Genomic DNA, 15,812 nt, shown 5'->3' with positions numbered 1-15,812 from the left:
TGAAAAATATTTTTTGTTGACTAGAAAGTATTTTTTGTTGACTGGAAAGTATTTTTTATTGATCGAAAAGTGTTTTCCGTTGACCAACTTTTCTAATAGCAAATAAATACAAGAAAGTTTAAAAAGTGATTTCACATAAACCACTTTCCAAAAAATAAATATGAACTAAGTTCTAATTGGATTACATTCTTACAAACACTTTCTACTAGTGAACTTGAATGCACTTAGCAAATATTTTGATAATTTAAGAAATATATATATAAAATCTAATCTCTAAACTGGGCTCAAAATGTATAAATAAAAGTGAATAAAGGGATTTTGAATGTCATTTTTATACATGAAAAAGTTTTAAAAAATTAATAAATATACATAGTTTTTATTCATTTTAATGTAAATAGAAATAATTTTTATAGTGGGTTGATTAATAAATCTTTTATATAAAATAAAATAAAAATATACTCCGTGTTTATATTTATATTGGGTAAGTTATATATTCAATACCGTACAAGAAAATTTTTAAGGATATATTTGATATTGTAATAGTTTGTATTTTTTATTTAACCATGTAAAAGAAAATTAACTTGGTTATTAAAAAAATTTGTTTTTAAAATTTTGTTTTTGTAAAAACTAAAATAACCTATTTTTTACTCAAGAAAACATGTTTATTTATATATAAAAATTTATCTCATAATAATTTTAACGAAATATATTTTTAACAACCACAACTAATAATTTTTAAAAATATATATATTTTTAAATTATAAGCCAAGAAACTATCTCGATATTAATCTAAGGCCTCGAATCCAAACTCCAACTTACCGAGAGTGGGTACACGGCAGCGACCTCTGTTCTGTGTTTCAGTGCCAAAGCCACGAACAGTAGGCCGCGTGTAACTAGCAACCGTGACATAACCACCCACGTCACTTGAAAAAGAGCCCCTTCTTCGTCACCAAAGCAACCTTCCAAAATATCCCCAGGTGCCATAATTGCTTTCAAATCCCGCGTGTAGTAAGTGTTCCAGCTGGTTTGCCATGTCAGCACCCCCATCATATATGTACTCCTCCGCTCTCTTTCTTTCTCCAAAAAACAAAAAAAACACAAACTTGCAGCAGAGCAGAAGACCAAACCAGGAGAAAACATTTGACCTCCCGAACAGAATTACGAAGCAATTTCAAGAATGCAAAGACCCTCGAAGAGATCCAAAATAGGCGAAGCTCCGGCAGCGACCCTATTTTCACTGCCTGAAATTTCACCGATGAGATTGACCCATGATCAGGAGTCGGCTGTAATGGTTGCTGCTCTCAGGAACGTAGTTTCTGGCACCAGCTCATCTGATCTTTCAAGCGAGTTAAATAGTCTTAATGTGCCGATCACCACTTCAAATTCACAATTTGGAAGTAGAAGCAGTAACGGGAATGGTTTTTGCATCTCAATATGGCCTCCATCGTCGGATCTTGACACGTGTGCTGTTTGCAAGATCAAAGGCTGTTTAGGATGCGACTTTTTCCCGCCAAATCCAGAAGATAAAAAAGACGACAAGAAAGGGAAAAGAAAGAGAGTAAAGAAAAATTACAGAGGTGTAAGGCAACGGCCATGGGGAAAATGGGCTGCAGAAATAAGAGATCCGCGGCGGGCTGCAAGGGTTTGGTTAGGGACGTTTAGCACAGCGGAAGAGGCGGCAAGGGCCTATGACAGAGCAGCCATTGATTTTAGAGGGCCAAGAGCTAAGCTCAATTTTCCATTCCCTGACAGTGGTATTTCTAGTTTCGAAGAGAGTAAAGAAAAGCAAGAAAAACAGGCAAAGCAGGAAGAAATAAGCGAGAAGAGAAGTGGATTTGAAGCGGAAATGGAGAAAGAGAGTGAGTTCTGGGATAAGATTGGGGAGGATGAGATACATGAATGGATGATGATGATGTTGGATTTTAGCAATGGGGATTCTTCAGACTCTACTGGCACTGCAAGAGCTGCTACTATCGGGATTTGATTACTTTTTCCTAGTTTCTTGATTTTAATTTTAGTTTCCTAAGAATGGGAATTGTAAGAAAACTCTTTTTGTTCTTTTGTTTTTTCAAGAAAGAATCCTCAAGTAGGTGGTCGCAGAGCGTTAACTTGTACACCTCTTTCCATACAATTTATGATGAAGTATTGTACTAATTTCTTGCTCTTAGCAGCACAGAGAAATGGCGAGACAAACAGTTCTGTAGACACGAATCCCTCTGTTTTTATGTCCTGTTCTCCCTCTGCTAAAATCTAGAATGCAACAGGGACCCACGTCAGGTATCCATTAACAGTAAATCTCACACGATGAAAAAGGCAACCGTGGCCCTGTGGGTTCCACCCAGCTGAAGCGATAATATCATAGTACTGCTTGTACAATAATCAACTAAACTACATATCATCACGTGGGTTTTCTCTGTGGACGAGAAATCAATGTTAAACCATGGTGACCTTATCCTTATATATCATCACGTGTGGATATGAAGTAAAAAATAAGAAATAAAAGATGAGCAAACTGAAAAGAAGGGAAAGATAGTGGCGAGGATAAGAATATGCACAGCGTAAGGGAGGGATTAAATAAAGTTTTAAAATGGTTGATATGGTGGGAATTACTCGGTTTACACTGACACTTCGTCTGCTGACGCACTCGGGTCCGCCAATAAATAATTGAGTTCTCATATAAGCACGTGGTTAAAATGGTAAGTGAACAGAACTGTGGGTCCAGAGGGGTGATTGTGGCAAAAGAGTTTAACCTGAGATCCTGTCTAGTGTCTCCTCTCGAACATCGTGGGCTAGTGGGTGTTTTTTTTGTTTTTTTAATTAAGATACGGTAAACAATCACTCTCATGAGTCTAGTAGATTAATTAAGAAATAATTAAACAGGCTCCTGGCCTTCTTTCCCTGTGAAACGAATAACTGTCAAAGCGTGCAGATTCTTTTATTAATCTACGATGATGTACTGGAGGCGTACACGTGCACGGAGAACCGGTCCATCTTCATCACCACGTGTTACAAATGGCTTGTACGGCCTGCCTGCCCGCACGTGCTGATATCATGTGAATATTTTTCGCAACGGTGAATCGCGGACGAAGCGTTGGTTGCCGTAATGAGAAAAAAAATAACAGATACAGAACATTAATTACAGAAACATTAATTTTGTCAAATATATATATATATTCAAGCTAACTTATGTACATCTCAATTTTATTAGTTATAAAATTAAGACTATATTCTTCTAAATAAAACTCAAACTAATAATAAAAAAAATATTTCTTCTTACAACAGACATGGCTTAAATCAATTACACATGATAGTGTATTAAATGTCTGTACTTTATAAAAAAAATTATAGTATATTTTATTTTAGCATGGTACTGGTTGTCCTCGTGAAATTCTATCAATTATGTACCCAGCTAGTTTTGTTGTAATGCTAACATGGTAATTCACTCTCTCTCATGACATGTACTCTTACTTTATAATTTTTCTATTTGTGTGCATGTTTTTTTTTTTATTGTTTGAGTGATTGTACTAAAAAAATTAATCAAGGTACCTTGATTAGTTTTTGTTATAGATATGTTCGTGTGATAATTTATTTATTTTTATCAAATGGGCATAACTATTAGAAATTAACAAACATAAAAGCAAAATCCTTGAGTAATTTTGCATAATTTCTAAGTCATATCCTAGTATAACTCAAGGACAATTTTGAAATGAAAAATATAAATTTAATTATCAATTTAAATAGAAAAATCTTAAAAAATATATTGAATAATTAGATACTACACAATCATATAATAAACACATTTAGAAATGTGGAAAGAGAAAAATTGTCCAATTATATAAAAATATATAAACCTACTTGTATTGAAGACAACAAACATATTTGATAATTATAACAAAAAAAATTATAAAAACACTTGATGAATCAAAATTTACAAGTACAAGTATTCAAATAGAAAAAAAAATCATAAGTATAATTATTCTTAAAAAAGAGAAAATAATATTAACCTGACTCACTTAACAAAGAATTAAATGGTATATATAAAAATATTATAATAATAAAATTATTTATTAAATTTTTATAAATGGAAGTACTTAAATAAAAGAAAAATTAATGAAGATACTCAAGTGAAAAAAAAAACCATAAACTACACACTTCATATATTGATAATGTTCCAAAAAAAAAAATCTAAACAAAGCTTATATATTGAATAATTTATTAATCTCTTAGTTCCAACAATCTAATTCATTTTTCTTTATTAAGATGATTGGTTCTTAGTGCTTGGTAAACTAAGATGGTTAGAGGTTAATACTTGAAAAAGGTCTCATTTGATAAATTTAGAGACTCTCAAATATTTAAGTAAAATTTTTTTATAGAAAGAGTGCAATTATATTATAGAGAAAAATATCCTGAATATATATACGTAGTAGATAGTAGAGATTATGAACATAAAACTTGAAGGATTTATAAGTATTTATAGTTTATAAATCTAATTTTTTTTGTAAAAAGAAGGTGTTATAATGTAATTTTGTCTTGATAGTATTAATGAAAGATCAATATTTCTCAACAAGCATTAAAATATCCCTTATACAAACGTTAATGCAATAAAAATATGATAAATCATTGAGAGATTTTTTTATATTACCTCTTACATAAGATTACTATTGATGAAAATATAAAAGGTTTTATGGTGCGTTTATTTCTTGAAAAACTGGTTTTTAGAAAATCATTTTTTAAATTTTCATGTGTTTGTTTGGCATTAAAGAAATTGATTAATAAAAAATACTTTCCAATCAAAGAAAAATTTGGTTTGGTTTCTATAAAAGTGTTTTTCTTTTATTTTGACTAGAAAACACTTTTCAGAAGTTGTGAAAAATTAGAAATGTTATATTATTTACTGATTATATTTAATTTGATTCTTAAACTTTTGATTGCTATATATATATATATATTTTTTTTTATTTTGAATTTTTTTTTTCAATTTCATGCCTTAGAATTTAATTTTTATATAAAATTTGGTTCTCATTTTTATAATTGTTATTTTTTTTCTTATCATTTTTTAATTAAATTTTTTTATCTATCAAATTTGATCCTTATTTTTTTTATTACTTACTTTATTTGAAATAATTTATAAATGGTAATTATTATTATTTTAATTTCTTTATCTTTTATCTTTTTTTATTTTTTAGATTTGATCTCTATTATTTTGATTATTATTTATTTTCTTTGAAATAATTTATAAAATTATATATTTTTTCAATTTCATTTTCATTCAACCTTTTAATTTGTAAGATTTGTTCATCATTATTTTAATAAACATGAAAAAAATAAGGCATTAATAAGTTATTTTTCAGCTCATTTTTCATAATATAATTAAACACTGAAAAATATTTTTCAATATATTTTTCATTACACCATTAAATATCAAAAAATAATTTATTTTTCAGGAATTTATTTAAAAAAAACTACTTTTCAACAAACAATAAAAAATTATTATGCATTATTCTTTATTTAACATTAATATTAATAAAAATATAATAAATCTTTGTAAAAATTTTATACATCTAAAAATATAACATATAAGAAGAGTAGAACGTAAAATATAGTTGAACACGTATGAAAACTGAGATTTTCTTCCGGGCAAAGCTCTTGAAAACAGGTTGTTCCGTAAAACAGAGTCCATGGAAGCTGGGTTTTTTTCCATCTACTGATCCCATAAAAATCGAGTCCAGACATCTTGTCTGAACACCTTGAGTTTTTGAACTCTCTTTAGTCGCAGGTCACTCGCAAGCGTGCATATTAGATTGGCTTTATTCGTAAAACTCATGATTCGATAAAGAAAATAGATAAAAAAAACCATGTAATATTACCCGTTTCCATGATAAGAAAGGAATCGATCACAAATCGACGTCAAAATCCATGCCATGTTTAGGAGACGAGACAGGCACACAGGCTACCCCAGTTGGAGACTTTTACGCTGTCACGCCTCTTCAATTCACAGCCTGGAGTTTTTTTTTTTTAAAAAAAAAATAGCGCTGACAATAATAATAATAGTAACAAAAAACTTGATTTATTTTTTTGAAAAATAACACTTTCGTTAGTTATATTAATCTAAATAGCTTAATCTACTAAAATGAAGAGAACAAAATGGTTAAGAATTACGCTACTTCCATCAACACAATTCTTGAAAAAAAATAAAGAAGTCGTAATTTATAAACAAGATTCAAAGGATTGTATTAATATCACAATTTGCAAGAAATCCGCTGCCATGCTTTCATTCACTTAAAGAAATAAACTATACACAAAACTAACGAGAGAGAAAGGTAAAGATTCACACTAGATACAAGCAGAAGCCACACTCAGATAGAAGATGGGGAAAATGAAACAAACTGAACTGAAAATAGCAGAACTGAGCTGCACAAGAGGAAAAGAACAGACAAATCGACAAAGATGATTCATTTTCAGCCGCGTGATCGTTTGCCAGAAAGGCTGATAGAGCTGACCTTCATTGGGGTTGCCACCACAAGTGGAGCTTCCGGAGAGTCACTAACAGCAAACTTGTCATGCATGAAACGGCTTTCTACAATAGACTCGTCCTTCAGCAGAGTCTTATAACAATAACAGCTCTTGAGACCTTGCTGATTCCGGTAGCAGTCATGAGCGCTGTTCTTCACACGCTGGAAGTCCCATATCACGCTGAACTTGCCCACTGTTGCGACAAGGTGACGCTCTTGTTTACCATTCTCAGTGACCTGAAAGATAACATCAAACATGGGAAAAACACAAAAACCTAACGACTAAATTCATATCAGGCATAAAAGAATTGCAAGAACCCAACTCAAGACTATCAATGGTTAACACTTACAGATTCATGTTAGGATGTAGACACGTTTCTCCACTTGAGTGCACCGATAACATTAAGATAATCACATTCATATGAATTTACAAAGAGTTCACATGGTAAACAAGTTTTACATTTCATGAATTAATTATGCAATCAACCTCATCTTGATCCAATTACTTAAAGAAAACACGTTTACAAGAAAGCAGAGCACTTTAACCTCATCACTGCATCATGAATATCATGGTTTCCTGCATGATAATTAACATGGCCACTTATGAAAACCTTGTCAATAATATTGCTAAGATATGATGAAACTGCCTAGGACACTTGATTGCATAAGCAAGTTTGTGTGGATCTCTTCTCAGAAAGAAATTGATAATATTCCCATAGAGGTTGAAGTGTTAACTCTACTGGGAGTGTTGACAATACCAATGTGACTTTAACCCATGCATCACAATGGGTGACTGCATAGCCTCCAAGATGACTAAAACTAAAAGGGTGTTTCGAGTCTAGTTTTAATCTGTTTTTCATTAAAATTTGAAATTTTCTTGGCTTCAAATTAATCTTTTTTTAGTGTTTTTGGATGGTTTTAATGTGTTGATGTTAAAAATAAATTTAAATAACTTTAACCTTGAAGAGCACATAAATTTAAGATGGTCTTATGGGTGGTTCTTGCTGTTTTAGAGATTTCAGCTAGAAAACAGAGTGCACGAAGCATGACTGTGGTGAGGGTCTTATTTACGGCGCAATAAATGCATTCCACAGGAATTTAAATAATGATCAGAGAGTTATCAAATTGAACACGATTGCTGCATATTAATTAACAACAGTGAACAATTGTAGATTAACAGTAACTAGAGCATAACAATCAACAAAAAAGGCATATATACGCAATAACTAAAACATACAGCAAAATCATGTACAATTATGTGTTCTTACCCATGAGAAATGGCCACCATGAAATTTCTTACTCGCACCAGCCATATGAGAATCCAAAGGAGTTAGCTTCAACAATCTTGGAGCTGGTATCTTATTTCCCATTCGACCACTAAAACCAGTCTTAGTCTTTCCATCCTTATCTGTAAACAGAGTGCAAATGAGGATTAAATATGTCTCAGTTGTCCCCAACACCCATTTCCCATCATATGTAACATCCACATGAGTGATTGGCGAACCAAGCCCTGGAAAAGCTGTCTTTGCCTGCCTCATTGATGTCCTGGAATACAACCTAATCTTCCCATCACGCGATCCGACAACTATCGACCCATCACCCGCACTAGCAAAGCACTGAAAATTAGTCCCTCTAGAAAACTGGTGCCCCTGAGTCCAATTCAAAACAGGTGAATCGCCACCCTTAACAATATCCTGCACTATCCCTCTCTTATCCCTCATGTCCCATTGACACAACCTATTATCATCCAACCCCAAAAACGTACTCTCAGACGGATCCAATTGCGACCCTTTAGTATCATTTGTTATATCTCTCATGGTTATATCAGTCCCATCTTTCTCAAACTTCCACTCAGTCACGATCTTCCCCGTGTCAATATCAAGCTGTTTAATCCCAGTAGAATGTGGTTTCCCTTCCTTTAATGGACTCGTTAACATCATATTTGTCTCTGCCTTCATTAACATTGCCTTCTTTGGCGTAGACTGCTCCAAACTAGACCCTCCACTCCTATTACTATCAAACTTCACACAAATACCCTTCCCATGAATCCCTTTACTATAATTCCTGAAAACTTGAACCCCCAAATCATTAACCAAAAAACTATTATCTAAAGCACCTAAACTCAAACTTTGCACATCCCCATTCGCGGCTTCCTCAAACTCCTCCAATAAATCCTGATCATCACGCACTAGCTGCTCACCACTCTTACCATCCTCCTCATCCACCGCATCCCACATCGAATCGTCAGCTATTTCAGGCTTAAACCACCCGATAAAGTCCTTCGAATAAATTTTCAACTTATTTTCTTCAGTGGCACTAAGCCTATGAACATTTTCAAACAAACAATCTTGAAATAAACTAACAAACTTTCTATACTCTTCATCACTAAAAAACTTCAAAGCCCACACACCATTCTTTACAAAATCGACTCTCCTTTGGTCACCAAACATTTTTAATTGCATTTCTGGAGAAACCCTAGCTTTCACTCTAGACCCCACTTTCAGAACCCAAAAAGAATCACCATCTCCTCGACTTTCATCATGATCAGAATCGGAATCATCAGGGCCGTTGTTTTTGATGAATTTATAAGAAGTGAGTTTTTCAGAGAGGACCCATTTAGCATTTGGCGTGATGCCACCGATATGAAGGTAGAGCTTGACGGGGTTGATGGTAGTTTGGGAATTTGGAGGGTATTTGAGTTTGAGGGATTTGAGCTTGGAATCGATTTCATTCAGGGTTTTCTTTGACGAGGAAGTGGCTTGTGGGGTTTCCTGGTGTTCTACGTAGTCGTAAATGGGTTCTTCTTCTTCAGATTGATATTCTGAATCTGTGTCTGATGATAAGTCTTGGCCTTCACGGCTGCGAGAGGTACCCATTTCTTGCGGTTCTTAAATTCTTGGGATCTGTGAATATGGAACAAGAGATTGGAATAATTGGGAGGAGAAAATGGATATGGAATTTTCAGTGTTGTGGGAGTTTGTTACGCTGATCTGCTGGAGGCAGCTGTGGGCTTGTATAGAAGATCTTTATTGACCTCCCACATCAAAATTTCATAATCTTTCCCATGTTTGGGCAATTTTCTAACAAAGACCAAGGCATCGTATGCAGTGGGAACAACATTCATGACATCAAATTTCAATACTAAATAAATTTCATGTGTTATAACTTCACTAAATAGAAGATCTAAAATTGCTCTTAATTAAAAATAAAAGGATTGATTCGGTGTATAGAACTCGTCCAACGGAATATATAAAATCAAAAAACCAGTGGATATTGAATTTTTTTTCTGTAAAAGATGCTTCAAATTCTAAATTTTAAGAGGATGTAATTTAATTGATCATATTTTAAATTTATTTTTTAAAAATAATTAGTTTAATTGTTGTAAATTTTAAAATTACAAAAGCCTATCTGTTCATTAATTTTAAAATTTTAAAAATTTAATTGAAAAATACATATAAACTAACTTATGCTGTCGCTGAGAAAACGGGAACATCAATTAAATCGTGAACTTGCTTTAGGTAAGTTATTATATAAAATGACAGAAAACGCCAACTTTCTCTTTGTTTGGGAGATAGTGAGTCATTTCCCGGTCATTCTTATAGATGTTTCAAGCTCAGGTGCCAGATAAGTCACGAGGCAAGGCCATGAGGAGGCTAGGAAAAGTGAGTCCCACGAGGGAAGGCACAAGGGTCGGTGGCAGGGGCGGAGCAAGGAAATAAAACTAAGGGGCCAAATTAAAAATTAAGGAGATTAAGTTAAATTTTTAATTATTTTTACAATATTTACAAGGAAGAGGGCTGGGAAAAAAATTTCCTGTAGGGGCTGGGGCCCCTACCAGCCCCCCCTGCCTCCGCCACTGGTCGGTGGTGAAGTCCCATGAGGCTAGGCAAGACCATGGTTGGAGGAGGGGCTAAGAGAGGCTACAGGTTTGATAACACCATGGTTTTTTATCTTCTTCTTTAATAAAGTTTGATGGGTCCTCAGGAAAGAAAATAAGATGAAGAATCACGCTAAGAAAATACCAGAGCAAAGAAAGGAAAAGACAAATAAAGACGGCTATTGCTTATTATTTATTTACTGATTCATATTACATGTTTAATTATTATTTATTTGAAAAACCACATCTATTTTATTATGTTTTTAAAAATAAGAATATTTAATTAATATTACACTTTAAAAGTTTGATAAAAAAATAAAAAATATTATTTTTATAAAATGTTTAAATTAACACACTGATTCAAATAAAAAATCTATGTGTAAGACCACCGGCTATCGCCAGTTACACTATAAGATCGTTTGTTTACGCGTTAAAAGTTGCGTTTAAAATAAAACGCAGGAGACTAGTGTTTGGTAAAGGAAAAACCACTACTTACTGTTCATGAGCCCCATTGTGTTTGGAACGCAGGATTGAAAGAAGCAACTGAAGGCGGCTTTTCTTGCACTGTTCACCTAATTGCACTGTTCAATGAACAGTGCAATTAATATTAACAGTATTAATACTGTTCACGTGCATTGTGTTTTTTTTTTTTTTCAAGGTAAGTTTTTTAATATTTTTTTTAAAATTAGTTTGGAATGAAATTTATATATGATAATATTTTATCTAATTTTATTATATACTATAAAAATTATAGAAACTATACTTCTTGTCGGATTTATTTTATATGTAATGGAATTGTAGATGATTTTATGGAATAATAAAAAATATTTTACATTAAATATGATTTATTTCATGATGTAATAGTAATAGTTAAATTCACAATATTTAAATTAAAAATCATTAATATTAATATATATTTTTAAAAATTATTTTATAACTTTAATTTCAAAAGCATTCTTAATCAAACATACTAAATTATTTTTTATTCAATCTCAATTTCAACATTAATTTTAACTAAACACCTATTTTTTCAAACTAACCTCAATTAAAAGTACTTTCTACTTTTTTTAAATTATAACTATAACAGCTACCACAATACCAAACACACTCTATAACATGAAACTAAACATTACCAAACACACTCTATAACATGAAACTAAACATCCACATTTTACTTCGTATGGAGCGAGTATCCACTGCCACATGTTGTCCCCGTGTTTGGATTGTGTTGTAAGAGGAACTTTAAATGCAGTTAAAGAAATATTCTATCAGTAATTGATATTTTCATCCCTAGCACTCCTAGGGTGTTTACATTATGTTTAAAAAATATTTTTAAAAAATATATTTTTAAATTAATATATTTTTAATATTTTTAAATTATTTTAATATACTAATTTCAAAAATAATTTTTATAAAATATTATTGATATATTTTTTTAAGTAAAAAACAAATACAACTATACTTCCAAACATACTTTTCTTTCTTTTTAATTCTTGAGATGAGAAGATAAACCAAAAACAAAATTCAAATTCAATAGTTCAAAAAAGCCACCTCACTCCTGGATGATTTTTCTATATTCTTTCTATTTTCGACAAATACATAACTTTTAAATTCAAGACAGGCCGATCTTTGATCCTTAGACCTCTATTAATTTGAACCGAAGTCTTATGCAAGATTGAATCTTTTACACTTTAAAAAAGAGTCCATGACTGAAAATTTTGAAATGCCTAGGTTCCAAATCAGGAACTTAAAGATGCTGCTGCCCACCTGCGCACCAATTCCCTCAAAAATTTCAACTATAAATTCAAAGCAGCCACACAGCTAAAAAGCTTATAGGAAATCTACAACTACATATAAAATACATGGTAGCCTGTATTTCTTATAAGGCATCGCGTGCTGCTATCCGGCAGGTAATAGCATCTGCAAGAGAGGATATCCCTGCTTCCAAGCCCGGAATTTTGTAGTGCTGACGAACATATCAAACAAAGTTAGAAGCAGTATCAGGACAGAGCTAACCACATAACTAGTGTTATATTGCCAAATATGATCACCCCCAACTAACCTTCTGTATTTGCGCTTGGTTTGCTCTCCCCTCCAGCTCCTCTAATTCGATTTCTTTTCCATTGATAAGTTTCTCAACAGCTTTCATCTACAATAGAGTAACATTAGATGAGCACAACATATCAGTTGATGTCCTTTGAGTTAGCAATGAAATATATAGGCTGAGACCGCAACATTTATATATTATTAATCCTCACCTCATCTGGAGAAGCATTGAAACGAGCTGCGAGGATGTATGTGGTGCTATCAGAAATTCCACATCTTTTCAAGGATTCTGTAATCTAGGGATAAAAAAGAATAAAGGTTAAGTTCAAAACAAAAGAAACTTGAGAAGTCAACAAGCAGTGAAAGGGGTTCATTACATGCTTAGATCCTGAGTAATTATAAACTAGCTCAGAATGAAGAGTACGTGTGGTCAATGAATCCCGGGACTTGGCTATAAGAGTCTTATGTGCTGCTGCCAGAAGAGGAAAAACATCTGGTATCTGTCATAGAAATTAATGTAGGCAACATTAAAATAAACCAGACCAAAGCGCACCAGGAAGGCTGAACTACAAAAAAGGAGATACAGAAAGGGAACAAGAGACTCAAATGGTTTTGGTTTTTCTGTAAGGAAGCATACAAGTGATGCATTGAGAAATGCAACTTCTGGTTCTAGGTTTCCAGCTTGCATAGAATCTAGAAGTTCCCTGCAAGATAACAAGTATTAGGAGCCTAAAGGCACATAAAAGCTTGATATTTCTCAGAAGCAAGTAGATCACAACTGATTCAATAAAATGCTCCAAATCTAAAATTAAGAATTTTCTATTATGATGCCTGATACTCTGATAGGATAGCCATTTCTTCAATTTAGTGCAGAAAATTTATCCTTATTATTATGCTAAATCTCAGTTCTATTTCATGCATTTGCTCAAAGTAATGCTTTTGAGCAATCCACTGAAACATTTTTTTTTCCACAGAACAAACAAGGTCAAAGAGCTGCTTTGGCATTTCATCTCAAAGCATAACCAATGGTTGGCAATATAGAGGACTTCATGAAACTTCTGTTGCAAGTTGCCGTAAAATGATTGCGATGCAAATATCTAATCACAAGAAAGAAGTCGAATACAGGGCTTATAGAGTCTTGTTCATTGCCATTATAAAAAGGTATTGGATGGTAATCACTGATGGGCATTTTGTAACCTCATCTGATGGGAAAATTAGATTGGATACATCTGACAAGACAGTGGTATTTATATTAATTGGTGAAAGTCACTAAAGATGAGAAATCTTGGTGACAGAACACTACATGCACACTCAAAGTTGCAGTGTTCGGTTCTCGGGAGTCAAGACCCAATAAAGGATTCAAATTTCGTATCCAAGTCTCAGCTGATAAACTGTGATTTATATGTAATAACTGGTCCAGCTTAATACTTACCATATTTCACTAACAGTCCAATTTAAAGAATCAGATTCAGTTAGCTTCTAGCTACGTAATTATCAACATTCCCGCATCTCCCATCGTTTAACATGTTAAGCTAGTACTTAAACTAAACTAATATCAATCTGTAATATCTGAATAGCACTAGACGGGAAATTCTCATTGTCTAGAGACCATAACCAACAGAATTAAATGACCCACAGAAATACCAGCTTTTACATAAACACCTGATTAATATATCCGTCTAAATATAAAGCCTGCTATGAAAATTAATAAGCAACAAGAACCAAGAATTGATGCTTCACAAGATCCCATTTTCCCTATATTTCCTCTGCTAATACCAAAAAACAAAGAAACCAACTAAACGCAAGCTAATTTTTCTCTGTATTTTTTGGAACCATATGCCTTAATTGGCATAAAAATTGAGTCTTTACTCCATGTTACTACCAAAGAAATGACTTCTTCCTTAACATCCCAAGAGCACAAACCTTCAAACACCAAATCCTAATTTCAACCAAACCCAACTACTTCCCTAATTCCATCCCCCATCACTATTTGCAACTTCATCAAAGAAAGCAAAGTATAAAAATAACAAGTGAAAAGAACAATACATTCTATTTTTGTAAAACAAGTGAAAACAACAAATTAAAAAAAAAACAACAAATAAGATGAAATTACTTGGAGTTGGTGACATCAGTGAATAGAGAGAGAGAAAGGGTGTTGCTGCCATTGATGTCAAAAGCCTTCATTGTTGTTTGCTACACGAGAGAGCTAGGTGCAGATGGCGGCTGGATCAGAAAGAAAAGAAACTTGTGGTCGCGGATTTTCTGGGGGTATGAATAAAACTGGGCCTATTCGGAGCTGGCCCAAACACTTGTGGGAGTCTAAAAAGGAGAACCGCGCCAGGTAGGGGTCGAACCTACGACTTTCTGCTTAGGAAACAGACGCTCTATCCACTGAGCTACAGGCGCTTGGTTGGTATGGTTGTGTCATATATAAAATAATAACTAAGTTCAAGTTGTGCCGGCTGCAGAAGGGCCGCATCGAGGAGCTGAGTTACCTGGTCAAGCGCGTCCATTCAATCTCATTTTTCCATTTCTATCTTCAAGCACAGCCTTGTTCCATTTGGAATTGGAAACACGCCATGCCCTGGGGAAAATTAAACGAAACCTCCCTATTTTCCTTTCTTTCTGGTTCCCTTTCCCCAACCCCACAATGTCCCTCTCCATCTTCCTCCCATGCCTTGTTAGCATCCCTCTCTCCGTTCATTCACTTCCAGCCCCTAGAGGATACAGCTAACAACATTATGAACAGCTTTTTCATGTCTTTCTATTCTGTCTTCAATTTGTTTTTTCTTTGCTGTATATACATGATACAGTTGAACATTTTATGTATGATTATTGTTTTGGTTCATGACGACCTTATAACGCAGGATTTCTTTTAGATTTTGGTGCATCCGAGGACATAACTCAAGGCAATCTCAAATACATTCCGGACAAAGCTTTCATATCTTTTAGAAACACATCAGCCATCAGAACTCCAAATTTATTGCCTGTATTGTCCACATTGCGGTACTTCCCTTGTACCTTAGCAAAAAAAAAATTGCTATGTACTCCTTATGATTAAAGAGGGAAATATTTACCGAAGATTATTGATGATGTTTGAAATTTAATATGTTTTTGAACGTTTTCCTTCTTCGTAGTTCACAAAATTAATAATTAGTGGTAGAAAACCTAATACTTGTAAAACAATTATTTTTTATGGGGTTCAAGAATCTTTTGATGATAGAGTTAATAGATTTTAAGAAGGAATTGCAATAAATAAAAAAATAAATTTTAAATTCTAAGAACAATAGTGTTTGTTCTTATTTTTTTATAATAAATTTTGTGATAATAAAAATATAATGCTTAGATAATAGAAATTGTAAACCCTTTACCTGAAT

At 33.1% G+C, this 15,812-nt stretch overlaps 3 protein-coding genes and 1 non-coding gene across 5 annotated transcripts; 1 reads left to right on the top strand and 3 right to left on the bottom strand.

The window, feature by feature from the left end:
• The first annotated feature begins 1,068 nt into the window (after positions 1–1,068).
• On the top strand, positions 1,069–2,328 carry LOC105112478 (ethylene-responsive transcription factor ERF109-like). The gene has a single exon (XM_011008188.1). It carries the CDS (start codon positions 1,178–1,180, stop codon positions 1,982–1,984), a length of 807 nt encoding a protein of 268 aa, XP_011006490.1. The 5' UTR covers positions 1,069–1,177; the 3' UTR covers positions 1,985–2,328.
• Positions 2,329–6,192: 3,864 nt separating this feature from the next.
• LOC105112477 (protein CYPRO4-like) lies at positions 6,193–9,677 on the bottom strand. Of its 2 annotated transcripts, XM_011008187.1 has the most exons (3): positions 9,604–9,677; positions 7,781–9,536; positions 6,193–6,749 (listed from the first exon to the last, which is right to left on the bottom strand). In XM_011008187.1, the coding sequence occupies exons 2-3, from the start codon at positions 9,386–9,388 to the stop codon at positions 6,459–6,461; spliced, it is 1,899 nt and encodes a 632-aa protein (XP_011006489.1). In that variant the 5' UTR covers positions 9,389–9,536; positions 9,604–9,677; the 3' UTR covers positions 6,193–6,458. The 2 variants fall into 2 exon arrangements, with proteins under 2 accessions (XP_011006489.1, XP_011006487.1); XM_011008185.1 differs by lacking the exon at positions 9,604–9,677 and having other exon boundaries at positions 7,781–9,580.
• Positions 9,678–12,054: 2,377 nt separating this feature from the next.
• On the bottom strand, positions 12,055–14,690 carry LOC105112476 (EKC/KEOPS complex subunit Tprkb-like). The gene is made up of 6 exons (XM_011008184.1): positions 14,549–14,690; positions 13,073–13,139; positions 12,813–12,935; positions 12,648–12,731; positions 12,452–12,538; positions 12,055–12,355 (listed from the first exon to the last, which is right to left on the bottom strand). The coding sequence occupies exons 1-6, from the start codon at positions 14,617–14,619 to the stop codon at positions 12,269–12,271; spliced, it is 519 nt and encodes a 172-aa protein (XP_011006486.1). The 5' UTR covers positions 14,620–14,690; the 3' UTR covers positions 12,055–12,268.
• A 78-nt stretch (positions 14,691–14,768) lies between these two features.
• TRNAR-CCU (transfer RNA arginine (anticodon CCU)) lies at positions 14,769–14,841 on the bottom strand. The gene has a single exon. It is a non-coding gene; the product is annotated as a tRNA-Arg (tRNA).
• Between the last annotated feature and the right edge of the window lie 971 nt (positions 14,842–15,812).

The sequence above is a fragment of the Populus euphratica genome, unplaced genomic scaffold (genome assembly GCF_000495115.2).
Source record: "Populus euphratica unplaced genomic scaffold, PopEup_1.0 scaffold344.1, whole genome shotgun sequence".
In the NCBI taxonomy this organism is placed as follows: domain Eukaryota; kingdom Viridiplantae; phylum Streptophyta; class Magnoliopsida; order Malpighiales; family Salicaceae; genus Populus; species Populus euphratica.
This window is presented reverse-complemented; position numbering and strand designations above follow the sequence as displayed.